The 27,471-nt window shown below is 61.9% G+C and overlaps 1 protein-coding gene across 4 annotated transcripts in view; it reads right to left on the bottom strand.

The window, feature by feature from the left end:
* Window positions 1-27,471, bottom strand: part of Prdm16 (PR/SET domain 16) — a 282,822-nt gene that overhangs the window by 7,493 nt on the left and 247,858 nt on the right. For 3 of the 4 annotated variants that reach the window (XM_004863779.4, XM_087214367.1, XM_087214369.1), the window contains exons 5-14: window positions 26,945-27,047; window positions 20,860-21,061; window positions 19,673-19,820; window positions 19,066-19,219; window positions 13,383-14,784; window positions 10,623-10,710; window positions 7,913-8,082; window positions 7,310-7,387; window positions 2,827-2,996; window positions 2,522-2,696 (exon numbers count right to left, since the gene is read on the bottom strand). In XM_004863779.4, coding sequence (XP_004863836.1) covers window positions 2,522-2,696; window positions 2,827-2,996; window positions 7,310-7,387; window positions 7,913-8,082; window positions 10,623-10,710; window positions 13,383-14,784; window positions 19,066-19,219; window positions 19,673-19,820; window positions 20,860-21,061; window positions 26,945-27,047 — 2,690 coding nt within the window. The remainder of the gene's footprint in view (window positions 1-2,521; window positions 2,697-2,826; window positions 2,997-7,309; window positions 7,388-7,912; window positions 8,083-10,622; window positions 10,711-13,382; window positions 14,785-19,065; window positions 19,220-19,672; window positions 19,821-20,859; window positions 21,062-26,944; window positions 27,048-27,471) is intronic. The other variant, XM_087214368.1, reaches the window with a different exon arrangement.

Here is a 27,471-nt window from a genome sequence, read left to right as displayed (position 1 = left end):
CTCCAGGTGCACAGGAGCTGCCCTGCCCTGCCCTCGGGGATGGGCGGGAGCTCTGCTCTGCCAGGTTGCCCTCAGGGTCCCCTCAGAGGACAGGAGGGGTCGGTCAGGGTGGGTTTGTTTGCCATCCCTGCCCCCGGGGAGTGGGCAGTGGGGAGCTCGCTCTTTTCCTTGGGCACGGGGTGTGGCGTCTGCAGGGACAGCCCAGGCCCTGGCCGGGGGAAGAGCTGGCACCTTCAGCTTGTGATGGAGCCACTGCTAGCACTGCTCGAGGCACAGGGGCCATGGCTCCCAGAGCTAAGGAGGTGGAGCCGAGGTCAGGACCAGGGGCCCATTCCTGCTGGCCCCGCCCAGCTCCGGGGATCCCTGGCAGTCCTTGGCACCTGTGGCTGGCAGACGTGGCATGCTGAGCTCTCATGTGTCTCCAGCACCTTTCACAGGGACACCAGCCCCCATCCAGAGGAACCCAGTCCCCACAAGCCACACCAGGTGGTGGGGATGAGGGTTCAACAGGGGAACTTGGGGACACAGTGCGACCCGAGGGCTTATGGGGGAGACTGTGGGGCCAGGAAACCGCAGACCTTGGATTCCCTGACTGCCAAGGGAAGGGACTGGTTCTGAAGAATGGCCAGATGATTCCAGTCCTGCCCCAACCGGACTGCCAGCGCCCTCGCCAGGCCGGCTGAGGAAAGGCAACACGCGCTGCCTTGCGACAGTAATAAGGGCACCTTCTGAGAGGCCCTTGGCTCTCACGACAAGGGCAGCTGGGCCCTGGTGACCTTGCCTCAGGAGGACAGACTGTCTGGAGGCTTAGCCACCCTCGTTCTGTGGTCCCCAGGGCTATGACAGGAGGGGGCTGTGGGGACAGCCCTGTTGAAATGCTCCAGGATAAAGACAAGGCTCAGGAGGGCAGGTCCTGTCCTCAGCCACAGGCAGTGAGTGAGGCCTCGCTCCCCTCTTCCTTCCTGAGTGGTCACCCATCCTGGTGGTCACAGGGAGTGTCCTCAGACCTCTCAGCAGCTTATGTACTCTGGTCCTAGCACATGGGGCAAGGGCACAGGCAGAACCCTCACATGTTCCAGTCTGGCCTCACCTGGGGTTGGGGAAGCCAAAGTTTGGGGGTTGCCTTTCTCAGGGAGGGCTCAGGGAAGGCTGGGAGCTGGGCCTCTGCCATGCAGCTGCTCGGCAGTGGACGGCTCTCCAATGGCATGCTAAGTTCCATGGGGTCGCCAGGGCCTGGGTGGGCTCTACTCTGGGCTCTGCACAAGGGCAGAGGACCGTACATGTGAGGCCATCTTCCCAGGGACATCGCATGAGCGTTTGGTGGCAGAGTGGGCCAAGTGTTTCTGCCACAGACCTTTTGATGAGTTTCCCACCCTCCAACCCTGCCCTGGGGCACCAGCGACAAGGAAGACATTGCCCTGCCTGGAGGAGCAGATGGGCCTGGCACGGGGTCGGTAGGGGCCGTTCTGGCTCTCTGGAGGTGTGTGTGGGGCTGCACCCTGGTGCCGTGGCCAGTGTGGTAAGGGGCCTGGTCGCAGGCTCCGGGCTGGCCTGGATAGGAGCAAGGGACCCTGTGGCTGTGGCCTTGGGCTCCCTGCCGCAGAGCCAGGGGCCCCTCCTGGGGCCTCTCAGGGTCTGCAGCACCTCTGCTCCTCACAGCTGCTCGGGCATCAGCTTTGGCCCAAGAACAGCTCCCTTCCTGGGGTCCCCAGCACCTTCCTGATGCTGAGCCCAGGGTGCAGGGAGGTCAGAAGCCAGATCCTGCATTGTGTGTACATGTGCAGTGTGCAGGGTGCCACCTTCATGCACAGGTGAGTATGTGGGTGGCAGCATGTGTGATGTGTGGATTGGGTGCTGTGTACAGATGGCCTCTGACTTAGACTCCACTCAGAGTTTTGCCCTTTTGGGTGGTGTGAAAGCGACACGCACTTCGCAGACTACACCTCAGATCAGACTTTTCTCTGGCGGGCTGTGCTGTGTAGCACTCACTTGTGACGCTGGGCGGTCAGGAGGGGACCAGCACCCCATCACGCACTGCACTGCCAGAATCTCCCATGCAGGTGTGTGATAAACTAAGGCGACCTCCTGAGCCATCACACACAGGCTGTGTGCCAGGTGGCTTTGCCCAGTGACAGGCTCCATGCACCTGCAAGGCAGGCTGGCTAGGGTGGGCTGCGGGCCGAGCAGTGCTGAATGCACGTGTGGCTGACAGTATTTTCAACCCCAGACAGGCCTGTCGGGACGTGGCCCTGTTGTACACCGAGTGGGTGTCCGTGTGCGCACCTGTGGTCAGTAGCAGCACCCCCCACTGGGCAGACGCGTGCCGGCCGGAGGGTGCAGCCGGGCCTGCGGTGAGCTTGTGCCTCGCACCTCGCACCGCTGGCCACGTGAGCCTCTCACTACGTGCGCCCTGTCTCATGGTTTCCCTGGGCACGCAGCTGCTCACGCTCCTCCCCCCTGTGGCAGAGAAGCCTGAGACAGGCGGGAGCCCCTCCTCTGCCTGAGCCCACGCGTCTCTTACCGTTTGTCTGTCCGCGTTGACGCCTGGCTCATCTCACTGTTGGCAATGAAGTTTCTGATCTCAGAGAAATAGGAGTCTTCTTTCTCATCTAAAAGTGCGTGGTTGTCCGACTCGGAGGTGGGGGAGGAGGCGCTGGTGCCCAGGTGGTTGGTGGGGACCCCGGGGTGCTGGCCCGCTGTGGATGGAGGGACGGACGGCCGTGTCAGGGTGGTCTCGCCGGCCCCACCCCACCGCAGGGCACACAGCAGCCCCCTGCGCAGCTCCGGGCCTCCCAGGGCCGCCTGCGCCCCTCACCCCAGCCCCACCTGGCGCGGCCTCGTGCTCGTGCTTCTTCAGGTGCCGGTCCAGGTTGGTCTGCTGGCCGAAGCAGCGGTTGCACAGGTGGCACTTGAAGGGCTTCTCCTTGTTGTGGATGTTGCGCACGTGCCGCTGCAGGTTGGAGGAGATGCTGAAGGAGCGGTCGCAGTACTTGCACCTGGAAGACAGGTGCCGGGAGTGGAAGGGGTCCTGAAGGCCCAGGCCTTTCCCGGAGCTGCCGTCCCCTAGGCATGTGGCGGTGGGGACCCCAGCATTGTCTCCAGCCCCCTGCCCAGGCCTGCAGGTCCACACGCTCTGGGCAGCCGCAAGAGGGCGACCTCGCACCACGAGAAGACACCTAGAGCTGCTCTCGGGTCCCCAGGTGGAAGGGAGAGGATGTGGCCTGGCCCGGGTGTCCTGTGTGGCTGGGCCTGTGGTCAGGGCCTGTCCAGCTCGGGCCTCTGCCTGGCCATCTCTTAAGGCTTCTAGGTGCTCTGAGGGTGGGGTGGGCTCCTGGCCTTGCTGCCCACCCAGCTGCAGATGGCACTTGGACATGAAGACCCTTTCAGGCGCTGCTGGCTCCTGTGTGCTCAGTTTATCCTATGCCCCCTCCAGGTGGCAGGGCCTCCCCAGCCTGCACTGTGCAGTTGGAAAACCAGAAAAAGATGTCCCTCCAGGTGGATCGGAGCCAACGCTGCCCTGCCCACAGATCGAGGTCCCAAACACACACTGGCCCTTCCATGCGAGGGGTGCCTGGGCCCGGGCCCTGGTGCTAGGCACACTGTGGGCAGGGCTGGGAACCTGAGTTCGTCCTCCCTGCATCACAGGGGTGCACGTGTGGAACAGGAGAAAAGCCCAAAACAAGGAGTGAGGGGCCAGTGGCTAGGGAGGGAGCTTGGGCTCCCTGGGCACTCGGAGCCGGCTGGGGTCTGGGAAGGGGCGGCTGCAGACTGAGAGCCCATCCCGGCTGCGTGCCCTTGGCCGGACGCTGGCAGAGGAGATCCCGGCCCTGATTCTTGTTGCACACGTGTGTACGCGTGCAGCGTGTGTGCATGCCTGTGCCTGTGAGCACACTCATGTGCACCTGGCCTTTAGCCCCTCCAGAGATGCTTATCTGAGTCTAGGGTGCAAGAGCACTTGGAAATTCTGTTTCTGCGATGGTGTATTTTCGGGTTTGGAAAAGAAGCGGGCTCTGCCACACGTGCGGTGCAATGTGAAGCCTACTCTGTGCTGCAGACTCTGGAGTGGGGCCTGGGCACCCTGGGGGAAGGGTGGGGGCTCATGCCCACCTCAGGGTGGTCTCAACACAGTGCCTTGCATTCCGGTAGGAGGGCCAGGGCTTCCAAGCCCCCCTCACCCCGAATTGATGCTGGTGGCCCGGCCCAGGGCCACATACTGGCCACTGGCCTGCCCTCATGTGGACAGGGACTTGCCCGTGGACATGAGGAGTGGCCTTTGTGGGCCCAACACGACCTCAGAGGCCTGGGGCAGGGCGCTCCCCCCCCCCCCCCCGCGACATCACCGCTGGCCCGGGAGCCTATAAGTTGCTGAACTCTGAGCTGCCTGATTGTAGCCCAGGGAGTTTGATGGCAGCCCCTCGAGGACTGGAGCAGCCCCTCTCCCAGACCCATGGCTCTCCCTGGGGCTGCCTTCTTCGGTTTTGGTTTCTGCCCCCCCACCAGCCTTGCCTGAGGCTGGCCTCACTCTGGCTTGCTGTGGCCTGTGACCTGTGGCCTATGACCTGTGACCTGCCTCTGGCTCCTCCTCTCCACCCCAGCCCCTCTGCGCCTCACCAGGCCTGGGCAGCGCCTGTGTGCTGCATCCCTGCTCTTTCTGGGGTGGGCGGGAGGCCTTGGGCATGTGGGTGGGACCGAGGAGGCCTGGGGTTGGAGAAGGGCACAGTGTCCGCCTGGAGGGCGCCGGGCCAGGGGGGTTGTGTTCTGTGTGGCTGCAGGGTCTTGAAGTGGCCTCTCCTGGTTTTAATCTAAATAAATGGCCCAGGCAGAGATGTCCACGTGAAATTTAGGGGGGCAGCGATCCCAGGGCTTCGAGGGAACAGAGTTTGCCCAGCAGCTGGGAGCTGAGCTGTAAATAACCTGCCAGGTGCACAGGGAAATTTACAGCCGAGCTGTATAGAGGATCAGCAGCGAGCAGCCCGGGGAGCAGGGAACAGATGGGCTTGGCCATGGCACCCACGAGGGCTTTCAGGGACCTCGACAAGGACACAGGCGGGAGGGTGGAACCAGCCCCCGGGCCCCAGCAGCCCACCAGCCATCACGGTCATTGTCAAAGGAAGGGAAGAGAAAGAGGAGACTTTGGATCCAGCCCTAAAAATAAAAATAAGCAAGAAAGAAGATGGGTAAAGGCCATCAGGGGTCCCTGACAGGCTTACAACTCCCCTCTCCGAGCTCAGGTGCCGCGGGGTTGGGAGGAAAGGGGGACACAGCGCTCACAGGCGCGAGCGCCTCAGAGAGGAACCTGGCAGGGAGGGGTCCCAGCCCAGCCTCCAGGTTGCCATCTAGGTGTGGCCAGGGGCCACCAGCAGCCAGGAGACACGAGGACGCAGCCCCTGGTTCTCAGTTCAATCTCAACCCGCCAACCGGGTCCTGCGCAGTCTTCGTGCTAGAGTTTGACACCAGGGCGGCATTTGCTCCACCTTGTCCTCCAACTTCACCCAAAGAGCTCAGGGGCAGAGAAGCCGAGCGCAGAACACTGCTCGCCTGCTGGGCCGAGGGGCGGGAGAGCAGAGTCACCCGTAGGCCCCTGGGACACACTCTAAATCTTCCTAAGCTGGGCACGGACTTAAGAGGGAGAGACATCTGGTTCATTTATTCCGTTGCTGGAGAAAACCCGAGAAAAGCCTGCTGATGAAGGGCCTGGGCTCTCCTGAGCACATGTGCACACACTTGGAACACTCGCTCACACTTGGTGCGAGCGCACACACACACACACCCGGGCCCCTGGTGCACACGTGCCCTCGCAGTGGGTGTGCATGTGGGCGCTGCCTCTGAGGCGAGGCCCACACCCCGGCAGGTGGGGAGAGGTCGCGCCCCTCTCTGAGACTGCCCAGCACGAGGCTTCCAGGATGGGCTGTGTATCTTCCTCTCCCAGCCTAAAACCCTTCCGAGGTTCCAAGCAAGCCCGGGAGTCACACAGCATCAAGCCCCTCTGCTCCGCCTGCCTGGAGCCAGATAAAGTCAGGATTTGCAACACAAACTTGCAAAGCAATTATTGTTACCAAAGTCGAAACTCTCAGATTGAAGAGCACAAAAGAAATCAATGATAATTAAATTCTTCTATAAACTCTGCCTGGACCCTCTGGGGGCTTTTAGCATGCCGAACTGTCCAACAGTCAGCTCTCATTACAGAAAACACACACGGCTCGCTTTCCGGGAGGCGACTGGACCAAATAAATCTTTCTGTTGCTAGCCTTTGTTAAGTCGTCACTGTTTCTGGAGGGGCCGAGGGCATGGACGGGTGCAGGCCGCGTGGCTGGGGAAGCTGTCAGTGACCCCAGCAGGGCTGTGGCCTCCAGGGATGCTGGAGCAGAGCTCAGGGACAATGAAGTGTGTGGTGCCCTGTGCCCCTCCCCAGGCATGGCGCACAGACCAAGTCCCAGGGCCCATGTCGTCCTTCGGTCACTTCCTGGTGACCCCAAGCTCCGGGCGGGCACAGTACCGGAATCAAAAACCATCAGTTTCTTCCCCAGCCTTGCTGGGAGGACACGCCTGCCTGTTACTAAGCCAGCCCTGGCAGACAAACGGCATTTCCCATGTGTCTCAGAGCGACAATCGCCCGGGATGTGGTGACAAGGTGGGTAGGGCTGCCACCCGACAAAGCCTCAGAGTCAAAGAGGGACAGACAGAGAAGGCAGGAGGCTGAGGTGGCAACAGGTTCCAAGGCATGGGCATCTCCGTGCCTTGGCGCCTCCTCATTGGAAAGGGGATGGCAAGACCCGCCGGGGAGCTGCTCCGAACCCTGAGTGCTAAGACTGCCTCCCCAGGGCAGCCGCTTCCCCATCCCAGGAGACCGGAGAGAGGTGGGGGCAGACCTGTGGCTTCCTGGCTGGGGCTGCCATGGATCCTTCACGCATCGCCTGCACCCCTGCAGGGGACGGGGACCCGCCCTTGCCCAAAGAGTCCTCTGGCCACCACCCAGGAGGGCAGCTGTGGCCATCGGGAGAGGAACGGAGAGGGGCCGGACGCTCTGATGCTGAGCCCTGCCCTGGGTGGCACCCACTGCAGCTGAAGAGCTGCTCCCCACATCCTTCCGTGAGCATGGGCGGTCCCTCCAGCAGCTTCCTGGGCACCTCCTGCCTCATCCCAACATCCTTGGGAGTGGGAAGCAGAGGGGCTGCAAGGAGCCCAGGGAGCCGCCAGACCGGGGTCCCGGCGAGAGCAGCCTGGCCGCAGCCACATCTGCTCAAAGAGGGGGTGCACAGAGTCACGGCCTCCCCAGGAGCCGGGCGCCCCCACCCCAAGGTGCTCCTACCTGTATGGCTGCTCCCCGGTGTGCGTCCTCAGGTGTCTGGTGAGGTTGGCCGATCTGGGGAAGATCTTGCCACAGTACCTGGGTGGAGGGAGGAGGGGGAGGGAGGTGTCAGGGTGACCTACGTCCTGCTTTCCTGACACTCTCTCCATCATCTGGTGCCCCAGGGCTCACACCCAGGTGCAGGTGCCACCCGAATCCTGATTCACAGCCTCCTCTTTGGCCCTGGAACCCAGCTCCGGTCTTACAGAGAAGCTGGCCGGGCTGTGGAGCTGATGGACCAACCCCACCTCCGGCAGCATCCTGGCCCCAGTGCCCCGTGGGCAGTCCAGGTGCAGGCTGGCTTGGAGTGTGAGACAGCCAGGAGTGGGTGCCCAGCACCACGGCTAGCAGTCTGCAAGAGCTGCAGGCACACACGGACCTCCTGTCAGCTCTGAGCTCCTGGATTCAGCCAGGAAGGCAGAGGTTGCACCACGGGCTCATGGGGACCCAGCTCTACGGTGGCAGGGAGCTCCACCTTATGTCACTTGGTACAGCAAGACCTCAGTGTGCCTCACGGCCACGAGCGTGCACCTTGGCACCTCCCTGCCTGCCTGAGGGCCTCACCTGCATGTGTACCGCTCCTTGCCCTTCCTGAGGATGGGGTCCGAGAGCGTTGAGGGTGGGGACCGGAAGCTGAAGGGGTGGTGGGGTAGGGGCTGCAGGGAGCCGCCCGAGTCCGTTTTCATGGCCGCAAAGCTTTCCAGCTTCTCTGTCATGGTCTCGATGGCTGACATCTGTGGGCGGGAGAGAGGGCAGAGGTCAGGGAACTTGGGGCTCAGCTGCTGCTCGGCCGCAGGGCATGGGCCCCTCCTGAGCACCTAAGTGCCTTAAGGCTGAGCACATCGGCAGGTGCGCGTGGGTCCAGGGTCCCCTGGGGCCGGCCACTTTGATCTTTGGCACCCTGGCTGCTGCTGGAGCTGGTCGTTCACAGCCAGCCAGGTTTGGGTGGGAAAGGACCAGGCCAGGCAACCCTTTTTCTGATCCAGGCCAGCAATGCAGCTGGCTGACCCTGGCCAGCATTTCTCATCTAGTTTGGGTTACACATAGCATTACTATTTTTTTTTTTTTTTAAGTCTTGAGAAACAAAGCTCGCTGTAGGAGTCTCAATTTAAAACAGATGGGGGCCAGGGAGCCACCGCCACCTAGAGGCAGCATGACATAATTGCAGGTGAATAGCAGCCCTTGAAGACTGGATCCCCCAAGGCACATTCCGAACAATAATGCCAAGGGTCACACCACACAGGACAATGGATACACGCAGAGGGACCTGCCTCTGCTCCCTGGAGGTGCCATGGGCTTGCTTGAGGAGGAGGTAGGAGAGGAACTGTCTTTTCCACCTGATGGACAGAGTTCTGATCAAAGCCCCTGACTGGGTGGCCCGCTGAGGCTTCAGCCTTGGTGTCAGGGGCAGAGAGGAGACAGTGGGGCCACTCAGGTCTCTGTGATGGCTCCTGCAGCTCTGCTGTGGGTGCTGCGGGAGGGGGAGGCTGGTCCGGGCCCCAAGGGAAGGCACCCCCCCGGGGGTGACGCAGGAGCTCAGGAGGAAATGCAGTGACCCTGGCAGGGCGGGTCTGGCTCCAGCAGCGCTTTGCACACCTGTACTAGGCCAGCACCTGCGGGAGCCGGTTCTGCCCGGGAGACGTGGATGGAGGGCTGGTGGGGGGGGGCGAAGGCGGTACCCTCCAGGCGGAGTGGAGGACATGGGGGCAGCCAGTCCTGAAGGGGTGTGGAGGGTGAGGGGAGGAAGCAGAGGCCCTTGAGCATGGCCCCTGCTCATGGGCAGAGCTGAGCGCCGTGCCTCGTGGAAGGCAGCACCCTGACCCGGCTGCTCCCGGGTGGACGGAGCTAGCACAGCGCACAGCTGGGGGTTTCTGCAGCCATCCCAGTCCTCGGCCCCACGGCCCCTGGTCTGAGTGCTGGAGCCCCTGTCTATCAGGCCCCCACTCAGGGCACAGCTGGCAGGGGATGGAGGACTCTGGACCAGTGCCCCTGGGGCGTCACACTCCAGCAGCGGTTTTTTAGGTATCTGTGGACAGCCCGCTGGTTACTATGAAACAGCAAGGTGGCGGGTGGAAGTGTCCCTCCACCCTGACCAGGGCCCTGCCCGGGATCCCTGGACAGCTCTGACCCCAGCTTCACCTGGCCCTCCTGAGGACACCTCACCCTCATGGGTGCCACCCGGCCACTCTGTGAGCCCCTGCACTGCACCGGGCAACCTCAGCTCAGAGCTCTCCGGGGCTCAGCCCATGAGTGCGGTGACTTATTAGTCACCCCTTCCTGCTGGCCCCGGGCACAGGGCAGCAGAGGGTGGTGGGCCAAGGGGGGCACGGGCTCGACGGACAATGGGCAGCCGGCCCCTCGGGCCTCTTCCTCGGGACTGGGTGGCCCCGCCTGCACTGCTCAGCCCGATCAGATATTCCCGGCTGCTCCCAGCAGACACAAACACAGGATGCGCCTGGCTGGCTTGTCGGCTCTCGCCAGCCTGTCCCAAGGAAAATCAGGGGAAGCTATTAACCAAACTGCACGGCCCCGAGAAACAATGGGAGGCGCTAAGTTTAGCTGTGAACTCAGCCAGGGCCCAGGTTTCACAAACGGGGGTTTGTCCATGGTGGGAAAGGCCGAGGAGCCAGAGAACAATGTCCTGCTGGGTGCAGGACTGTGAGGGTGGCCTGAACGGCCCCGGGACCCTCTGGTGGGGTGGGGGCCCAGGGACAGTGACTTGCAGCTCAGAGGTGGGGCCAGGCCCTATGCAGTGAGGACAGGTGGCCCACAGACGGCACTGTCCGCCCTGGAGGACGTGGTCTGGGCAGGCTGTGGGGTGTGTGCCTGGTGTGCAGCCCTCGGCCTCCCATTCCCAGAGTCCTGAGGAGTCCCCTCTGCCCCTGGGAGGGTGTCCCCTCCTGCCACTGCTGGTCCATGCACAGTGGCCAGGCTCGGGTGCCCGTCCCAGCAAGGCCGGCTCAGCCCCCTGCATCCCAGCTGCTGCGGGAGTCTGCTCCTTTCTGTCCAAACTCGGCCCTGGCTCAGCTCTGTCGTCTGCCACCGAGTTCATCCCCCTGGCTGTCCCACGCCGGGGCTCTGGGCCCACCCAAAGGTGGGGCTGGCCCGTGAGGACCCCTCCTCCTCCTCCCAGCCCTGCAGTGACTGTGGGGATCCCCTCTGCCTCTGAAGGACCGGCGGCGTGGGTCATGTAACCGGGCCCAGGGGACTTGGCCCCTGTGGCCACCGTAGGGTCCCAGGTGCACCCCGTCCCGCTGCCCACCATGGGTTTTACCTGGGGGTGGAAGAGCAGCGAGGGCGGCCGCAGGTACTTCTCCTTCAGGACACCCACGGGGTCCGTCACCTTCCGCTTTTCTACCCTGCTGGACGGCAACACAGAGGGTTACGGACCCCACGGAGCCGCCGGCTGCCCATGGGTGCATGTCTGTGCCCACGTGGTCACATGGCTGCCCTGCCGCCTCTCACCTGACCCCCCTGTCACCTGCCTGGAGCCCCAGACCCCCTGCTCCCAACTCTCTCCCACCTAGGCCTCACTTCCAGCCGTCACCCTCAGGTTCCTGGTGTCCTCCAAACACTCAGCTGCCAGCTCCCCTGCGTGTCAGGGGCCAGGCATGCTCAGAGTGGGAGCCCCGAATCTTCTCTGGGGTCCCAGCTGTCAGCCCTGTGTGGTGGGGCTGCCCCCGGGGTCCTGGGCTCCCTGAGCACAGCAGGGTCCCTGGAGGCTCAGCGTCACCCTGACTTCCCTGTCCTCCCCTCTCTGAGTCCCCCAGGGCTGCATTGTGCTGCGAGCCTCCTGACATGGTCAGGCGCGTCCTGGATCAGGGCTGGGACAGGCTCATCCCCGTCCTCTCCCTCCTCCAACTCTGCCCCCTGCAGTCTTTGCTCTCTGGCCTGGAGCAGGAACAAGCAGACAGGTGGCCGCAGGAGGGACAAGGAAGACAGCACGGCCAGCCCGGGCTGCCCTAGGGAGCCTCGGCCAGGCAGGGAGGCCGAGGTCCTTGCCAAGGTGGGACAGGCATGAGGCACCAGGCTTGGGTGCACGTGCCAGCTGCATGGGCACCCGCTGGGGGTGAGGGATCTGCCTCCGTGCCCTAGCGGGTGATCTCACAGGGGCTCTGCCCATGGGGGGGGGCGGGCTTTGCCACAGGTGAGGAGGGCACCTGGGTGTGAGCTGCAGCTGTTTGACCCTCGGGCTCGAGTGGGAGACTCTGGGCCACCCGCCTGTGGGGACTGTCCAGGCCCAGCCCAGGGATGCAGGCTCAGGCGCTGCCTCCCAGGGGTGCTTGTCGGGGCCTGGGGTGCAACAGTGAGTCAGAGTGCATGTGAGTGTATGCACATGAGTGAGCGTGAGAGTCTGTATGTACATGTGAGTGCACACACGGCGAAGGGGGAATAAGGATGCAAGGGCGGCAGCGTGTCTGAGTGTGTGCGAATGAGTGTGCACACGTGAGTGTATGAGTGTGTAAGAATGAGTGGAAGTGTGTGAGTTCATGCGAGAGTAATAGTGCGAGTGCATGTGAATGTGCGAGTGTGAGCATTTGGGAGTGTGAGTTATGGTAGTATATGCATGTGTGTGTGCATGAGTGTGTGCATGAGCGCGAGTGTATGAGTATGAATGTATGTGTGTGAAGGAAGCCTGTTAACCCTACGGCTGCTTCCCATGGTGCCCTCTTCCTGTCCCCAGCTTCCGGGAAGGCTCCTGACCCTAGCCGTGGGAAGGTGGGCATCTGGGGTCCGGGGCGGAGCAGAACGAGAGGCCCACATGCCCCCTGGCTGCAGCCCTGGAGTCTGGGCAGAGGGTCCACTGCCGGGCTCCAGTCACCTGCTGGGTCCTGTGGGGGTCAGCAGGCAGTGGCCTCCTCCCGCGGTGCTGTCCCCTGGCTGTGGAGGTCCGGGACCCTGGGTTCACCTCATTTGATCTTATTTTATGTGTTTCTGACATCGCAGTGCCTCCTGACCTGGTCCAAGTCAGGCTCTGGGCACCTTGTTTCCCGTGTCCTTGGCCCTGAAGTGAGTGTGATTGTCAGCTGGTGCCGAGGCTGCACCCTAAGGGACTCCCAGGACACTTGGGGGAGAGCGGCGTCCCGGGGGGATGGGGCCTCTCAAGCCTCTGCGACTCTCACTGCAGGGGCGAGGGTTCCCTGGGCCACTAGCTCCCTGCTCACGAGAGCAGTGGCAGGAGCGGCTGCAGACCCGCTGCCCAGGCCCGGATGGCGTTGGAGCCCGGCTTGGGGGTGCTGTGGGCAGAGAGAGGTTGCCTCGGTGGCAGCTCTCTGCTGGCCTCTCTCATCTTCATCCTCAGCATCCCAACAGAGCAGCCACACAGCCTCCCCGACGCCTCTCGGAGTTGAGGGCCACCTCCTGTCACCGCACGGTGCCAGCCCAAAGGGACAGCAGCCACACGGCCCATCAGGCTGCGCCTGCTTCCTGCACACCCAGTGCCCTCACTCACAATGGTGCAGGCTGTTGGCGCGCGGCCTTCCGCTCAGGGTCCCGGCTTGGCGTCCTCCCACAGGCCCGCCTTGCCCTCCCACCTGTCTGCCCGGACACGGGTGGGACTTGTCCGGCCCTCCAGACTCCCTTCCTTCCTCTCCCTCCTCCACCCAGGGACCAGCGGCCCCTCTCTGACACCCTGTCCACCAAAGGTCCCTGGTGTGGCTCCAGGGTGGGTTGGGGGTGACTGCGGTGGCCTTGGGGAGGCGGGACACCAGGAGGTGGAGGAGGCACTCGGGGCGGGCAGGGGACCGCACGACCAGAGGGAACCGCTGGGCCCTGGAGGGGCTCTGGCTGGGGGTCTGGTGTGGCACTCCATGGGGCGTCAGGCCAGGCAAGGATGCCTGAGTCCGCCACAGAGCAAGGACTCCGAATGCATCTGGACACCACCCCAGCCTCCAAACCAGGCTGCTGCCCATCCCAAGGGTGCAGACCCCAGAGCCGGCAGAGACAGGGGAGAGGGAGGTGTTGTGGGGTGCAGATCCCGCCCAGCTCCCGCAGGGCCCTGGCGAGAGCGGGTGAGGGTGGGGCGTGTTAATACCTGTAGATGGGGTCCATGAAGAAGGGCGAGGGCTTGGCGTAGTGCAGAGACGGCTGCTGCGGCAGCTGAGCCAGGCACACCTTGGGCAGCCCCTCGCCAGGCCCCGGCTTCCGCTCGCCGTACACGTGGTTCTTGCGGGGCTCCCGGCCGCCCCCATTCTGACTGGCGCGGGCCCGGCTGCCGATACTCAGGTCCAGCGGCTGCTCCTCGCCAGACACGGGGGCTGAGGGCGCCTTGGGCGTGGGCAGGGTGGGCTTCGTCTCTTTCGGCTTGGTGGTGAGGTCGAAGGGGCACTCGGCACTGGGGCCGCCCACCTTGAGGGCGTCCCGGGGCGACTTGGGCTCGGCCTTGACCAGCAGGTTGTGCGCGAGGGCGCGGTCCGTGAAGGAGTAGAGGGAGTGCGGGAAGTTGGGCAGGACCTGGAAGGGGAAGACGGAGTGGTAGGGCAGCGAGCCCAGCTTTTTCTCCTGCATGCCCACGAAGCCGGGCCCGAAGTACTTCTCAGCAATGGACGCGATGGCTTTGATGGAGTCGCCGGGGGCGCCCGAGGCGGCCAGCAGCTGCTCCTCAGGCGGCGGGAAGAAGGAGTGCTGCGCGTAGAAGACCGGCGCCTCTGCCATGCTGGCGGCCCCTGGGGCTGCGGAGCCGCCCCCACGCTCGGGCTTGCCTCCGTCGTCCTTGGCCCTGTCGCGGTCGCTGTCCACGTCACTGTCCAGGTCTGAGCCCGTGCCCGTGGTGGTGTCCAGGTCGGTGCCTGTGGTGGTGTTGATGTCCTCGAAGTCGCTGCCGTCGGACATGTCGGGGCTCCGGGCCTTGGCCTTGTCCGTGAACACGTCCTCCAGGTGGCTCTCGAACTTCTCCTCCGGCCCAGTGCCTGCCGTGCCACCCTGGCTGCTGTTGCTGACCGCGGACAGGAGGGGCAGGGCCGGGTTGCCCAGGGGGCTGGGCAGCTTAGCGTCCTGGGTGTGGTTCAGGGGGCTCTTGAGCAGCGGCGTGGGAGGCAGCAGAGGCGGCCGGGGGTACAGGGACGGAGGGAAGATGCCTGGGAAGCCGGGAGTGAGCGCAGGGAAGGCTGGCGGGGCGGCGGAGAAGGGCAGGCCGCCAGGCTGCGGCCGGGAGGGGAAGTACTCGCTGAAGGCCAGGCCGGCGTGGTTGAGGCTGGGCGAGGGCTTGGCCTTGTCCATCATGGGGCTGGGGGTCAGGGGCAGGCCCGGGGTGAACAGGCCGCCTGGCGTGTAATGGTTCTTGCCCTCGCAGAAGCGCCGGTGCTTGTTGAGGGACGAGGTAGTGCTGAACATCTGCCCGCAGTCCTTGCACTTGATCTGCGTGCGGCAGTCAGCGTGCATCCGCTTGTGCCGGCACAGGTTGGAGAACTGCGTGTAGGACTTGTGGCAGACCTCACCTAAAACATCAGCAGAAAGCAAAGACAAACAGGTATGAAATGACCCGGGACCCTGCGCCTGGTAGGCGGGACCCAGGGTGCGGAAGCCAGCTGTGAGCTGTGTGCCTGTCCTGTGTGGGTGCAAGCATGTGCGCACATACGACACATGTGTGTGTATGCAGGGTGCATGCCCACTGCCGTGCACGCATGTGCATGATGCATGTGCACTGCATGGTTCACGTACACACAGCACACACACCCGTGTGCCCATGTGTACGTGTATGGAGGTGCACGTGTGTTTCCAGCAGTGCTGGCCAGGGCCTGGCTCAGCCCAGCGGCCCAGGCCCGGGGCCCACACGGCCTCCTCGGCAAAGCGCCCGCTGTCCTGTTTTCTGAGAAGGGTGGGTGCTTGTGCTCTGGCACAGGGATGCCCCGTGCCCTCTTGGTGGGCATTTGCTCCTCGGTGGGACCCCAGTGGGAGCAGGATGTCTGCCTGCCTCTTGTTCTCCTCAGTCCTCGGCTGCCCGATCTCCCGGACCCTAGCTGGGCACCTGTGCTCTGGGGTGACCGTGCCCTCTCATCACTGAGTCTATTTCTGTAACCTCCGCTGCCTCCCTGGCCCTCAGCTTGTTGGGCTGTTTTCTGGCTGAAGGGAGCCAAGCTTTGCCGCATTTACTCACATCTGCCCTTTTTGGAGACTGTGGGGAGAGGCCCTGCTGGGGGAAGGGTCTATAAGTACCCCTCACACCCTGCCTGGCCCACAGAAGAGAAAGGCAGGTCCTTGCTCCAGCCAGGCATGCACACAAGTGACACCTGGCAGTGCCCAGGTCCCTCAGGGTTCCAGCGGTGCCTGGTCACTGTTGCTGTCACCCTGAGCTTGGGAAGTGGCTCTGAGCCCCCCAGGGAGCAGGGGAGGGCCCGTGGGCCAGTTCTGGGCCTGGACAGGGGACACTCGGTTCCCCTCACTGCTTCCACAATGGGGCCCGCAGTGGGTAGGGCTGCAGGGAGGCCTGCGGACCCCGAGGGCCCAGAGGGGACTGGTCCTGGCTGGCAGGGACACATGACCGCTGTCTCAGTGCTGGCCAGAGAGTGGCTGTGCAGGGACAGAGAAGGGCCTGGCAGTGACAGCGACCTGGACCTGGGGGCCTGCCCGATGGACCTCCAGGGCAGGGAGGGGCCCTGGCCGGTGCCAGTCTGGCTGGGCTGTGACTTCTCCTCACAGGGCCTGTGTCTGGACACATGCACACTCGCTCACACCTCACACTACACACCCTCGCGCAGAAACACGTACCTGTTCGCCTAGGGCCCTTTCTGAAAGTCCCCACGAGGAGAAAGCCACCTGCTTCCGTCCCTCTTCTCTCTCTCCTTCTCTCCTGTGTGCACACACACGCACACACACACACACACGTGCATGCACATATACCCCCAGCGCACACCCGGGCTCCCCAGGAGGAGGGGCGCCATCTAGGACTGGGGTCAGCGGGGTGGGGATCTGGAGGCTTTGGATGTGCACCCAGGTGTGAGCAGCAGGTGGACGTGGGGTCTGAGTGCAGTGCCCGGCCAGGAGCTGAGCGCTCAGAGCTCTCCTCCTTGGGAGGGCGCCATCCTGGGCTCCCTCTCTGGCCTGCAGTTTCCTCCCCAGCTGCCTACGGCCCTTTGCATGCCCAAAGGATGCTGCACCGTGGCACACAGGACGCACACAGCTGCACATCTCACTTCATCTCTGACACGTGCCACCAGCACTGAACGACATGCTCACAAACCCCATCGGGCCACGTCTCGGGTTTCCTTTTAGCTCAATCCCTTTGGTCAAAGGCACAGGGTGCCGAGGACTCTGACCCTGGCCGAGCTGGCCAGGTGTCCCTGGCTTCTGTCTATCATGCGGGAGCTCGTGCAGCACAGCAGAGGTGGTGGGCTCAGCCCATCCAGGTGCTGCGGTTCCTGGAACTTACGTCATTGACATGATCCAAGGGAACTTGAAAAGTCTTATTTGCAAGTGCAGAGAGGCAGTGACATCTGAGCCCCCAGTTTTCCAAGCCTTAGCTTGCATTAGAACACCAAGCTACTTATTTACACACAAACATGCATGCCCTTCCTACTCCTGCTTACTGCCTGCTTACGGCCCCTGACCCAGCCCGACCTCTAGGGCCTCCCAGAGACAGCTGATGCTTCTCTGGATGGCATGAGGGGTTGGTCACACCATGGCCGATGCAGTGAGGGAGATGGTCCATGGTGGCAAAGCAGCATTTGTGGACTGGTCAGTGGGCAGATGGGTTCCTCGGCTAGGGACTTGAGCACCCGGGCAAGACTGGAACTCAGCTGTCTCCAGCTAGATGCCTGGAAGCTTGGTCTAGGGGCGGCAGATGGAAGGGGGCACAGCCTGGTAGCTGACGAAGGCATGGCCAGCTAGCCAGCACTGCCTCTCTGGGGCAGGCGGATGGTGGCCAAGTGGCCCCCATACCAACAAGAACTCCCTGACCCCAAGTCCCCAGCTCCCAGTCACTCTGTCCCCATGGATGTGAGGGAGCCCAAGAGGCTTGGGGCGCCTGGCCCAGGGTCACAGCCAGGCCCCTTGAACCGTAATCTGGACCCTGCAGTGTGGCCTGAGTGCCTGGTCCTTAAATGTTCAGCAGCCTTGGTTTCCTTCTCTGCCTGCTGGAGAGTAGAGCCCTGATCTGTAGGGTTTTGTAAAGCTGAGTGTGATACAGCACGGGGAATGCTGACTCAGCAGTTTGGGAACAACTCAGCATGCGTGTGGTGAGTCAGCAGAGGGCAGGTGTGGTGACTCAGCACAGTGCAGGTGTGGTGACTCAGCATGTGTGTGATGACTCAGCAGAGGGCAGGTATGGTGACTCAGCACAGTGCAGGTGTGGTGACACAGCAGAGGGCAGGTGTGGTGACATGAATCCCCATGGTGTGTGCGATGACTTGGCACAGTGCACACGTGTGGCAGCTCTGTGTGACATGTGTGTAATGACTGCGTGATGAGTGTGTATAATTGCGACAGAGCTGGGAGGGCCTTGGTTTCCTCTCCGAGGGGTCCCACTGATTGCACGCTGCTTTCAGCAAACTATTTCCACCAGCGACAGGCGCAGGAGCTGCGACTCCTCCCCCAGGCTTCTGTGAGCCCTGCAGCACAGCCTGCCTGCCTGTGGCGGACGCACAGCACACAGCAGATGAACCAGTGTGACCATGCGGATGACTGTGCCAAGGGCAAACCCTGGTGCTGAGAGCACAGCCCTGAGAAGGCGTGTGCCAGGGCCCCGTGTGATGCTCACCCACGCGTGCCAGTCCAGTTCTTGTCTACGTAAGCTTTGTTCCACTCCCGGGAACCCTCCCCAGGCACTGGCTGCCAGCAAAGCCTGTTCGCACAGTGCTGCTCGCTCTGTGCCATCTGCCTCACTGGGCGAGAGGCCAAGGCTGAGCTGGGACGCCAAGGGCTGGGAGCTGGGCACAGCACAAAGGCGGCACTTTGCCCTTTCAGATTTCCACCTGAGCTGAGCTAAAGAACCCCAGCAGTGTGACCACAGGATGGCTCAGCAGGAGGCAGGGCTTGGTGACTCAGCACGATGCTCACGCCCTCTGAACTCACTGGGAACCAGAGCCACCGTTCCTGTGCTGCCCACAGGGCCCCCCGACCTGCCCCTGGTGACCTCTGACCCCCATTCCGAGTCTGCTCTGCAGGTGCCCAGGCTCACCCTGCCAGGTCTCTCCTCACACATGCAGGGCAGCACCCACCCCTCTCGGCACCAGGCCGGCTCTCGGCGAGGCCCTAACCCTGCACCCCTGTTCCCCAGGCTGACGTGCTGTTGCCCTGTTCAGTGCTTGCCTGTCTCCTCTCGCTAGAGTGTGAGCACCATGGGGACAGGGACCACTTTATCTCTGCTGGCCTGGGCCACGTCCAGCAGTGCCCGGCAGACACAGTGGACGCAGGCTTCCTAGAGGACACTGCTCATGGAGCTCAGCCACGGTGGGTGAACAGAGTGGACAGGCAGGGGACTTGGGCCTCTGGGTCACAAGAACAGCCCTTGCCACCACCCATTACCTACCTCCAGCACAGGAAAGGCAAGGGAAGAGTCCTGGGAGGGCAAGGGCAGAGTGAGAGGGACACGGAGGCCACGCTGTCCCTCAGAGGGCACCCGCAGGGCTGCAGGGCCCGGGTCGCGGGACAGAGATCAGGGCGGCCACAAGGGGCTCTGAGCCCTCTGAATGGGGAGGGGCCTGGCGTCGTCACAGCTCAGCTGACTCGAGAGGGGCAGGGGCAGCACAGGGTGCAGGTGGGCGCAGGCTGGGGCAACTCACATATGAAAGGCTTGACCGTGCTGTGGATGTGCTTGTGCTGCTTCAGGCCGGAGGACGTGGCAAAGGTCTTCCCGCAATCTGGGCAGGCGTGGGCCCGGGCGCCGACGTGCTGCGAGCGGATGTGCCGCTGCAGGTTGCTGGGGTCCGTGAACACCTGGGGGCAGACGCCGTCAGCCTGTGCCCTGCCTGGACACCCTCGTCGGGCCCGGAGCACAAGCCTGGGCCCCGCTTCCCTCCCCCTCTGCCCTTCTCGGCTGAGCTGGCTGGCCCGGGTGTCCACTGCAGCACTGACCCACTGAGGGCCTTGGCAGGTGGCCGCACTCCCAGCCTCAGCTTCCTCAACAGTGACTCCTGAGAAAACTGCCCATGAGGCTGCACAGACAGCAGAGGCCAGTTTAGCTGAAGACCCATGAGGGCATGGGTCCAGGAGGCTCGTCCGGCCTTTCCTGCCTACACCTGCAAGAGGACAGAGCTGCCCCGGAGAGGACTGGGGTTCTGGGGTTGGCCCTGTCCCTTCTGAGGTGTGCGGCACATCCGAGCCTGCCCGTCCTCCACAGCCCCAGGGAGGGACGCTGGTGACCTCAGGGCCAGGCGCATCGCCCGGTACCTTCACGCAGTTTTCACATTCGAAGCGCTTGCCGCTGTCGTGGGACATCTGGTGGCGGATGAGGTTGGATTTCCAGTTGAAGGCCTTGGGACACTGGTCACACTTGTATTCCCGCTCCTCCGTGTGGACAATCATGTGCTGCTCCAGGCTGTGCGCGGGGACAGGGGTCACTTGGGGGCTCTCTGCTGGCCCTCTGCCCAGGACTGGAGGCCCCAACCCCATCAAGCTAGTTCTGGGTGATCCTTTGGGGCGACTGCAGCCCTCCACGGCCTGCCCACCCCTCTGGGTGACCCCAACTTTGAGGCCAGGTGTGGCCTAGAAACAAGGGGGTCCAGGAGCTCCAACACTGCATGAGCTCCAGAGAGGGGCAAGGCCAGGAACCCCAGGACCTCCCCTCCGAGTGAGCCAGGCACATGGAGACCAGTGGGGCTGTATGCGTGGGGCAGCGCAGCTGCAGGGGGGCTCTCTTGGCTGAACAAGCAGCTTCTAATCCCCTCCTCTCAGGGGACCCCCCCGCCCCGTCCCCGGGATGACTGTTAATCTTCATGAGCGAAGCAGTAATATATCACGGCCCGTTAATTACGGGGCCCAGCCATCCATTTAGATCAGAAACGCTTGCTTCTCCTGCATCGGGAGATTGTATCTTTTCCCTGTTGTTAATTGTGATTTATGTGTTTATGTAAAGAAAACAGGGACCCTCTTTAGCGGTGCTCACCGCGCCGGGCCTCGGTGGGAATTTGCGCACACGCTTTAGTCTCTGTCATCTGTTCGGGGTACGGGCCTGCTGTCCCCGGGGAGCTGGGGCCGGGATGGACGGTAAATCCCCGGCCTCACAGTGGTTAGTGGCCTGTGGGGCTTTGCTCTGACTCTGCAAGGCTGTCCTGCAGGAAACTGGTGTGGCAGGAGGAGCCGGGGGGAAAGTTCCTGGCTCCCTGGGACACAGGACCAGGCCCCTGGTTTTCCCCCATAGAGCCCAGGGGCCCCAAGGGGAGCAGAGGCCAGGTCTGGGGACAAGGGCACCCTGGGCGACCCCTTCCCGGGCTCCCTGACTGGGATGGAGTCGTGTGTGTGCCGTGGCCCTTGGCGTCCTGACTGTGGGGATACGCAGGTCTTCCTGGGGGCAGGGCCCTTGATGTCCGACCAGGGGACACCTGCGGCTCTGACACCACCTGTACGCCGGGGCGCACCTGTATTTGTTGGGGAACATTCGCTCGCAGTCCTTGCATTCGTGAGCCTGCCCGCCGCCCAGGCCCTCAGGCTTGAGCTCGTCCCCCAGGCCCTCGAACAGCGCGGCCCCTGCGGAGCTGCATGCATACTTCTTGTGGCGCCGCAGGTCTAGCTTGCACTGGAAGAGCTCATCACACTCCTCACAGCGGAACGTGGGCCCCTCTGCAAGACAGGGAGCAGCAGGTAGGCAGGGGGCCTGCCCGGGCCCTGGGGCCTCAGAGACCCTGTCGCCACCCTGTCCCGTGGGGCCTGCGCCCACCCTGGCTACCCTGCCCTGCCAGCTTCCGGCCCTCACCCTGGGCCCAGGGGTGGCTGCGCAGGGCTGTACAGGGTCGAGGGACCCGATCTCCCCACTGCAGGGAAGGCTGAGTGCCACGGCTCCTCCCTGCATCTCAGGCAGCCATGGAGGGCTCCAGAGGCCCGGCCTGGGAGTGGAGAAGGGAGCCAGGCCCAGGGCTTTGTTTATGAATTAGGAAAAAAAGATGACAGAGCTCCAACGCATATAATAAATTATTGTCGTCAAGGTCAAACAAATTAAAAGGGGGCCAGCTATTATTAAGTTTACGAGGCAGCATCCTGACCACAGTGCCAAGCCAAACAATCAGCCCGGAGCTGCAATCCCCGGGGGAGCAGGGACTCTGGGCCCATCCCAGCCCCGCCCCCGCCCCCCGCAGCTGTCCACACAGCAGCTTCGCCTGAGCTGTGTCCCCGCTGCAGGGAACCCTGCGCCCCACCCGGCCTGGAGAGAAAACACCTGCTCCAAGCTCTTGCCCAAACGAGCTGAATGATGACTCTGTGTGAATGTGTGTGCACGTGCACATGTGTGTGGATGCACATGGACACATGTGCAGGAGTGTGCAGCTGTGTGAATGAGTGCACATGTGTGTGCACGAGTGTCCATTCCAGCCTATTGCAGCTGTGCGTGTGCGTCTTGCGGATGTGTGTGCATGTGTGTAAATATGCGTGACTGGGGGCATGCATGTATTTGCGCACATGTTTGTGTGTTCACTTTGTCGGTGTGATTATCATGTGTTTCCATGTGCATGTATGTGCATTTGGGGGTTCCATATGCATATGTGTGCGTGTTGTCTGTGATGACTGGCGTGTGTGCGGTATGTGCTGGTGTGTGTGCACATGTGACTGGGGGCATGTGCACACTTATGGACATGTGTGCTGTGAGTGGACGAGTGTGCACACTTGCCAGGACTGGCCCACGCCCAACTCTGAGCAGAGCCTTAGTGAGTTGGGGTTGAACGTTGGCTGCAAAGGCCTGAGCGGAGGCTCAGGGTCAGAGGCAGGCAGGGGACATGGGCGGATGGAAGAAAGGGCCACCAGGGGCACGGGCTGCTCAGAGGCCTCAGGAGGGGCTGGGCCACTCTGCAGCCGGGCAGCACGGCAGTCACCAGGGAGGGTCGCCTCCTGGCCACAGGAAGCTCCCCTGCGCCTACAAGTAGAGGTGCTCTTCTGGGCTGTCTTGGGCTATGCCTGGCACTACTAACGATGGTACCCGTAGCCCCCACCCAGGTCACGGACACCCAAGGCAGACTCGTGGGGCCATGGGACAAGGTCCACCCTGATATGGGTGCTGCCTGTCCGGGCGACTTTAGGCTGCATCTTAGGAAAGGGCAAATGTCAGAGTGGCAGAGAAGTGTTGCTGGTGCCTGCGTGGGGCCAACGGGGCAGGTGCCACCCATGGCCCATCAGACACCAGCTTCACTGGCTCTGGGCATCCTGGCCCTATGGCTCACCTGAGCCTACACCAAGACCACAGGAAGAGGCAGCAGGACCTCGGAGTTGGTGGAACCCAGCTCCACACGTGACCGTGATGCATGGAGCTGGGACTCGGGCTTGCGTCAGCCTCCACACGGCCACCAGGCCTGGTGGGTGGGCTCTGCCCAGGTTTCTAGGGAAGGCCGCCTGGGAGCATTTCCCAGATGCCCAAGCAGGGAAAACCCTTCCAAGCCCTGGACTCATCCTCGAGGGCCAGAGTGGGACCCTGGGACGCTCACGGGTGGGTGGGAGGTGGGCAGGGGAATTCATGCTGCAGGAAGAATGCCCACCAGGCCTGTGGGGGCTGCCTACCAACCCAGTTCCTCCTCTTCCCGGAGTCTGTGGGGAGCAAGGTGCACATGATGCCAGCCCTGGGGCGCATGGGCCCCCTCTGAGGCAGGTGCCGTCCTGACTGTGTCACAGCTCGCATGCATTGGACCCTGTGCCAGTGCACGTGCCTGTGGGGGGCACTGGGTCCCGCTTTGTCCCGGTCAACAGTGGCCAGGGCAACCAAGGGACTCATCCAGGGGAGGGGCAGTGCCCTGTGTCACAGCCACCACTACTGTTCGGGGCCCAGGATGGAGAGCAGGCTGGGCCCTGGTTTCCTACTGAGGGTTACGGGTGCACAGCACGGCCCTGTGAGTTTGGGGTGCTCACCACCCCCTCTGTGGCCTCCCCTTGTCATTAGAGGCCCAGACTCTTGCTTGAGAGGCCTGGAGGTCTGAGCACCAAGAGCCACCCTCACACTCGGCTCACTGGCCCCCCGCCGGGGCTGCTCCTGTGGGCTGCAGAGGCCGAGGCAGGAGGGGCCACCAGCACTGGGCAAATTGGAAAGTGCCCTGCCTTTTGGACCTTTTCTGCACCCAATTGAAAGCAATCGAGAATTGAGGTTTGAAAACAAAGGCAATGGCCAGGCACGGTGGCGCACACCTGTGATCTCAGCACTTGAGAGGCTGAGGCAGGAGGATCACTGCGAGTTTGAGGCCAGCCTGGGCCACACAGTGAGACCCTGGGCTGGGGATGTAGCTCAGAGGGGCCGAACCTGCCTGGCAAGAGCAAGGTTCTGAGTTTGATTCCTGGTACCAAGAAGATAAAAAAAGACGCCGTGAGCCCCTGTCTCAAAAACAAACAAACAGAAAAAAATGAAGACCAGGAGAGATGCTGCTTCTACCCATTCACACCAGTGATCAACTAATTTTTTCCCTTCTAATTTGCAATTTAGATTTAAAATAAACTTTTGGGGTTTAAAAGAACACAGCCTGATTTGTGCTGCCGGCGCTTGAGGAACCGGAGGAGGCCCAGACGGTGGTGACAAGCCTGCCCTGTTCCTCCTCTGCCTCAGCCCTCGGTGGAGGGGCTGGACCAGACCTGAGCTTCGCCCGCCTGGATCTCCCACTCCTTCCAGGCGGGGAAGTGGCCTGAGCACACCTGGGACCTGTGGGTAGTGGCTTCCTTTTTCCCAGACCAAGAAATTCCATTTAAAGAAATCCTACGCGGTGCTGCGACGCCCAAATACTACATCCGGGGTCCCCACCCTGTCATGCGCCTGTCCTGGGTCCTCTTGACCTTTCCGGAGAGGGCAAAGTAGTCATTTCGAGGCTTTCTCGACAAAGGCCAAAGGCCGATCTGAATGCTGACAATTCTTCATCTTCTCCCGAGAGCACACGGTTCTCATGAAAGCGCCCTCCTCCCACTCCATCGCAGGACTCAAAACAAAGACAGCCGCCTGAGGGGCTCACATGGCTTCCCTCCCCCGAGCCACCTGTGTGGCTACTGGGACACTTTTTGATTTTTTGGCGTGGCTGAGACTGAACCCAGGACTTCTCACTAAGCTACATTCCCAGCCTGTTTTTATTTGAGACAAGGTCTTTCTAAGTGGCCCAGGCTGGCTTTGAACTTGTGATCCTCCTGCCTCAGCCTCCCAGAGTGCTGGGATGACAGGCGTGAGCCACCAGGCCTGGCTTTGGGGTGGCATTTCTTAATGGAGCCACAGCTGTGCAGGGGCACATGCGTGTCCCCATGAGTGTCCTGGACAGGGCTCCTTTTCCTTCTGGCTGCCTGAATGTGGTCCCCTCGAGCTCCCTTCCCCCCACAAGCACACAAAAGAGCGATTGGAAACTGAGCCCTCTTCCTGCAGATGCAGCGGGGGTCGAGGGCCGGGCGGAAGTCCCACCTTCCACGTGACCCAAAGCTCGCCCTGCTGGAGCAGCCTGGGTCTCGCCTGTCAAAGCTGCCCTGTGCTTGTCTAGCTTAAGTTCCACCAGCAACTTTCACGGCCGAGCAGGAGCATAACAGAAAAATAAATCAGCGCCTAATGGCTCCGATAGCCGAGGGGTTCACAATTATCGGCATCCACATGCTAATCTTCAACTCCAGCCTCAAAAGAGCTCCAGAGCCACTCCAAATTCCTGCAGGGATAAGGGGCCGGCTGCATTTAGCTGGGGTCGGTGGAAAAGATTTTTTTTATGATAATTATCTTAGTGAGGAACGCGTTTACATTTTCTTTCTGCGCAATTCAGAGTTTAGCTGGGGGTGGGGTGGCCGTTGGGGAGTCAAAGAAGCAGAAGCAGCCTTGACAGCTGAGGGAAGAAAAGTCAAACATTTGATGTCGGACTATTATGTGTGGGAAGCAATTAGCCCACGAGCGTTTGATAGATTATTAGGAAAATGTAGACCCAGGTTATTTAGTACTGGGGGTTGGGGCCCATGGGGAGCAGGAACTGAGGTTTTTAAAAACCTTTTGGAAGAAAGAAATTTCATTGTACCGATGAAATCCCACAGCCGAACGCTCTCTTCAAGTTAAGCAGATTTATCTTCTGGAGTCGCGTGTATTCTCCAAGACTCACGGGTCTTTCCAACAATTATTTTAAGGAAAATGAGACCTCTCTCTTGCTACTCAGATTTTGGCAATTTATTTTTCTTTTCTCAACTAATGAAAACCAAGCTTCAGGAGAAAGTATGGACAGGACCCAGCTGGTGACGCTGTCCTGTGCTGATTTCCTTTCGACAGCCCAGGGGCACGACTGGCTGCTGTGCCAGCTGAGGGCCCAAAGGGTAAACCGAGGCAGGTTTCTCTGGGTCTGGCCTCAGAACCTTCCTGCCGGGCTCCTGGCCAGCTGTGCTGCTCCTCCCTGAGGAATTAGAGTGGAGCTCAGAGAGACAGGGCGAGTGGCAGTAATTTTTAAGTCTGTGTGTTGTTGGCAGGGCAAGGCAAACCCCACACCCCCCTCTCTGGCATGGGCAGGAATCTGCAGTTCGAGGAACAGCTGGAAGGAGAGGGAGCTTCTCTGTCCACTGTGTGTGTGTGTGTGTGTGTGTGTGTGCGCACGCGCACACGCGCGCGCGCAAAGGAAGGACAGTCACACAGGAGCCCCAGCGCTGCCTCCCGCTGCCAGCAGAGCCTTCGCCCAATCTCCGGGTCCAGGACCCCATGCTTAACGGCATGAGGAAGGAACCCAAGCCAGTGTTTCAGAGTCCAAGCCCAGCTGTGGTGACACACGACTGCCATCCCAACACTCTGGGAAGCCGAGGCAGGAGGATCAAGAATTTGGGCCCAGCCAGGGCAATGTAGTGACTTAGCAAGACCCTGTCTGAAAACCAAAAATCGGAAATTGGCTGGGGCTGTAGCTCCAGAGTCTTCACTCTGAGCCTTGGGTTCAATCAGTGCCCAGTATCGCAAAAAAAAGAAAAGAAAGAAAAGAATAAAAGGAAAGGAACCCCAGCCCTGGTTTGTGTAAGGCCGGCGCTTTCTCCAGCATTGTCTCAGAGGTACTTGTGTGTGGACAGACGGGAGACGGGCAGGTATAGGGACAAAGGGAGAGGGAGGTGCAGTTTAAGGACTCTCAACCCACTGCCAGGCCCCGCCGCCCTGAACAAGCCCCACCAAGTAAAACTCCCCCCCACTTCCTTGGATTCTAAACTACAGATGGGAGTCGCCTTGAAAGACAGCCATGCCCACTTCCTCTCTTACAGGAGACAGAGCTTCTCACTCGCCGATCTCTGGGGAGACCCGCCCCTCCCCGCCCCCTTCCCATCCCATCCCATCTGTTTTTTTCAGGATTGGGAAAAGCTGATACTAACGATGATGACACAGTTTAAAAAGTTCACCAGAGGCTCCAACACTGCAAAAATATCATTCAACCTGACCTCGACTTGCCATTGTGCAAAGCCCTTCTTAAACTCAGGACACAGCTCTGGGTCCCAAGGAAGGAGAGAAGCAGGCTGCACTCTGTCAGCGGCTGGGTCTGGGACCTGGCTGGGTGGGCGGGATCTTACCATCCAGGCCGGGCGGCACTGCACGCAGCGAGTAGGCGCCTTCCTTCACGTGCACCAGCAGCTCCTCGCCTGGCTCGATGTCCTTAATGACTTTATAGTAAATCTAGGACGAGAGACCAGAGAGAGCAGGTCAGGCCGGTGCTGCTGCTGTCTGCAGAGGCACTGGGCCTGCGCTCGGTCCCGCAGGCCTCCGCACTGCTCCTCGGGGAGCCCGGCCCACAGGCCACTTGACCCGGCTTCTCTTGCCACTGAGAGGTTCCCTCGGAAGTTCTGCTGCATGTGCTCAGAAGGAATGGAGCCCCTTTTAACTGGTTCCATCCTGACTTGGGCTATTGACAGAGGGCACACAATTAAATAGGCGACAGTCAGTGTCAGTGTCCGGTGCCTGGGGTGTCCGGGGAGCCACCCCAGGCAGGAGGCCCTGCCACTGGGACCCAGGCTCCCGTTCCCCTCCTGTCATGGGCTGAGCGGGTCCCCTGTGCCCTGGGGCTGGGGGGCTGTTCGGGAGGCTGACCATGTGCTGGGCT

Source organism: Heterocephalus glaber, unplaced genomic scaffold (assembly GCF_053883595.1).
Source record: "Heterocephalus glaber isolate CG9 unplaced genomic scaffold, H.glaber_assembly_v1.0 deba00001447, whole genome shotgun sequence".
NCBI lineage: Eukaryota > Metazoa > Chordata > Mammalia > Rodentia > Bathyergidae > Heterocephalus > Heterocephalus glaber.
Note: the sequence above shows the minus strand (reverse complement) of the source record. Positions and strands in the feature narration are given on the sequence as shown.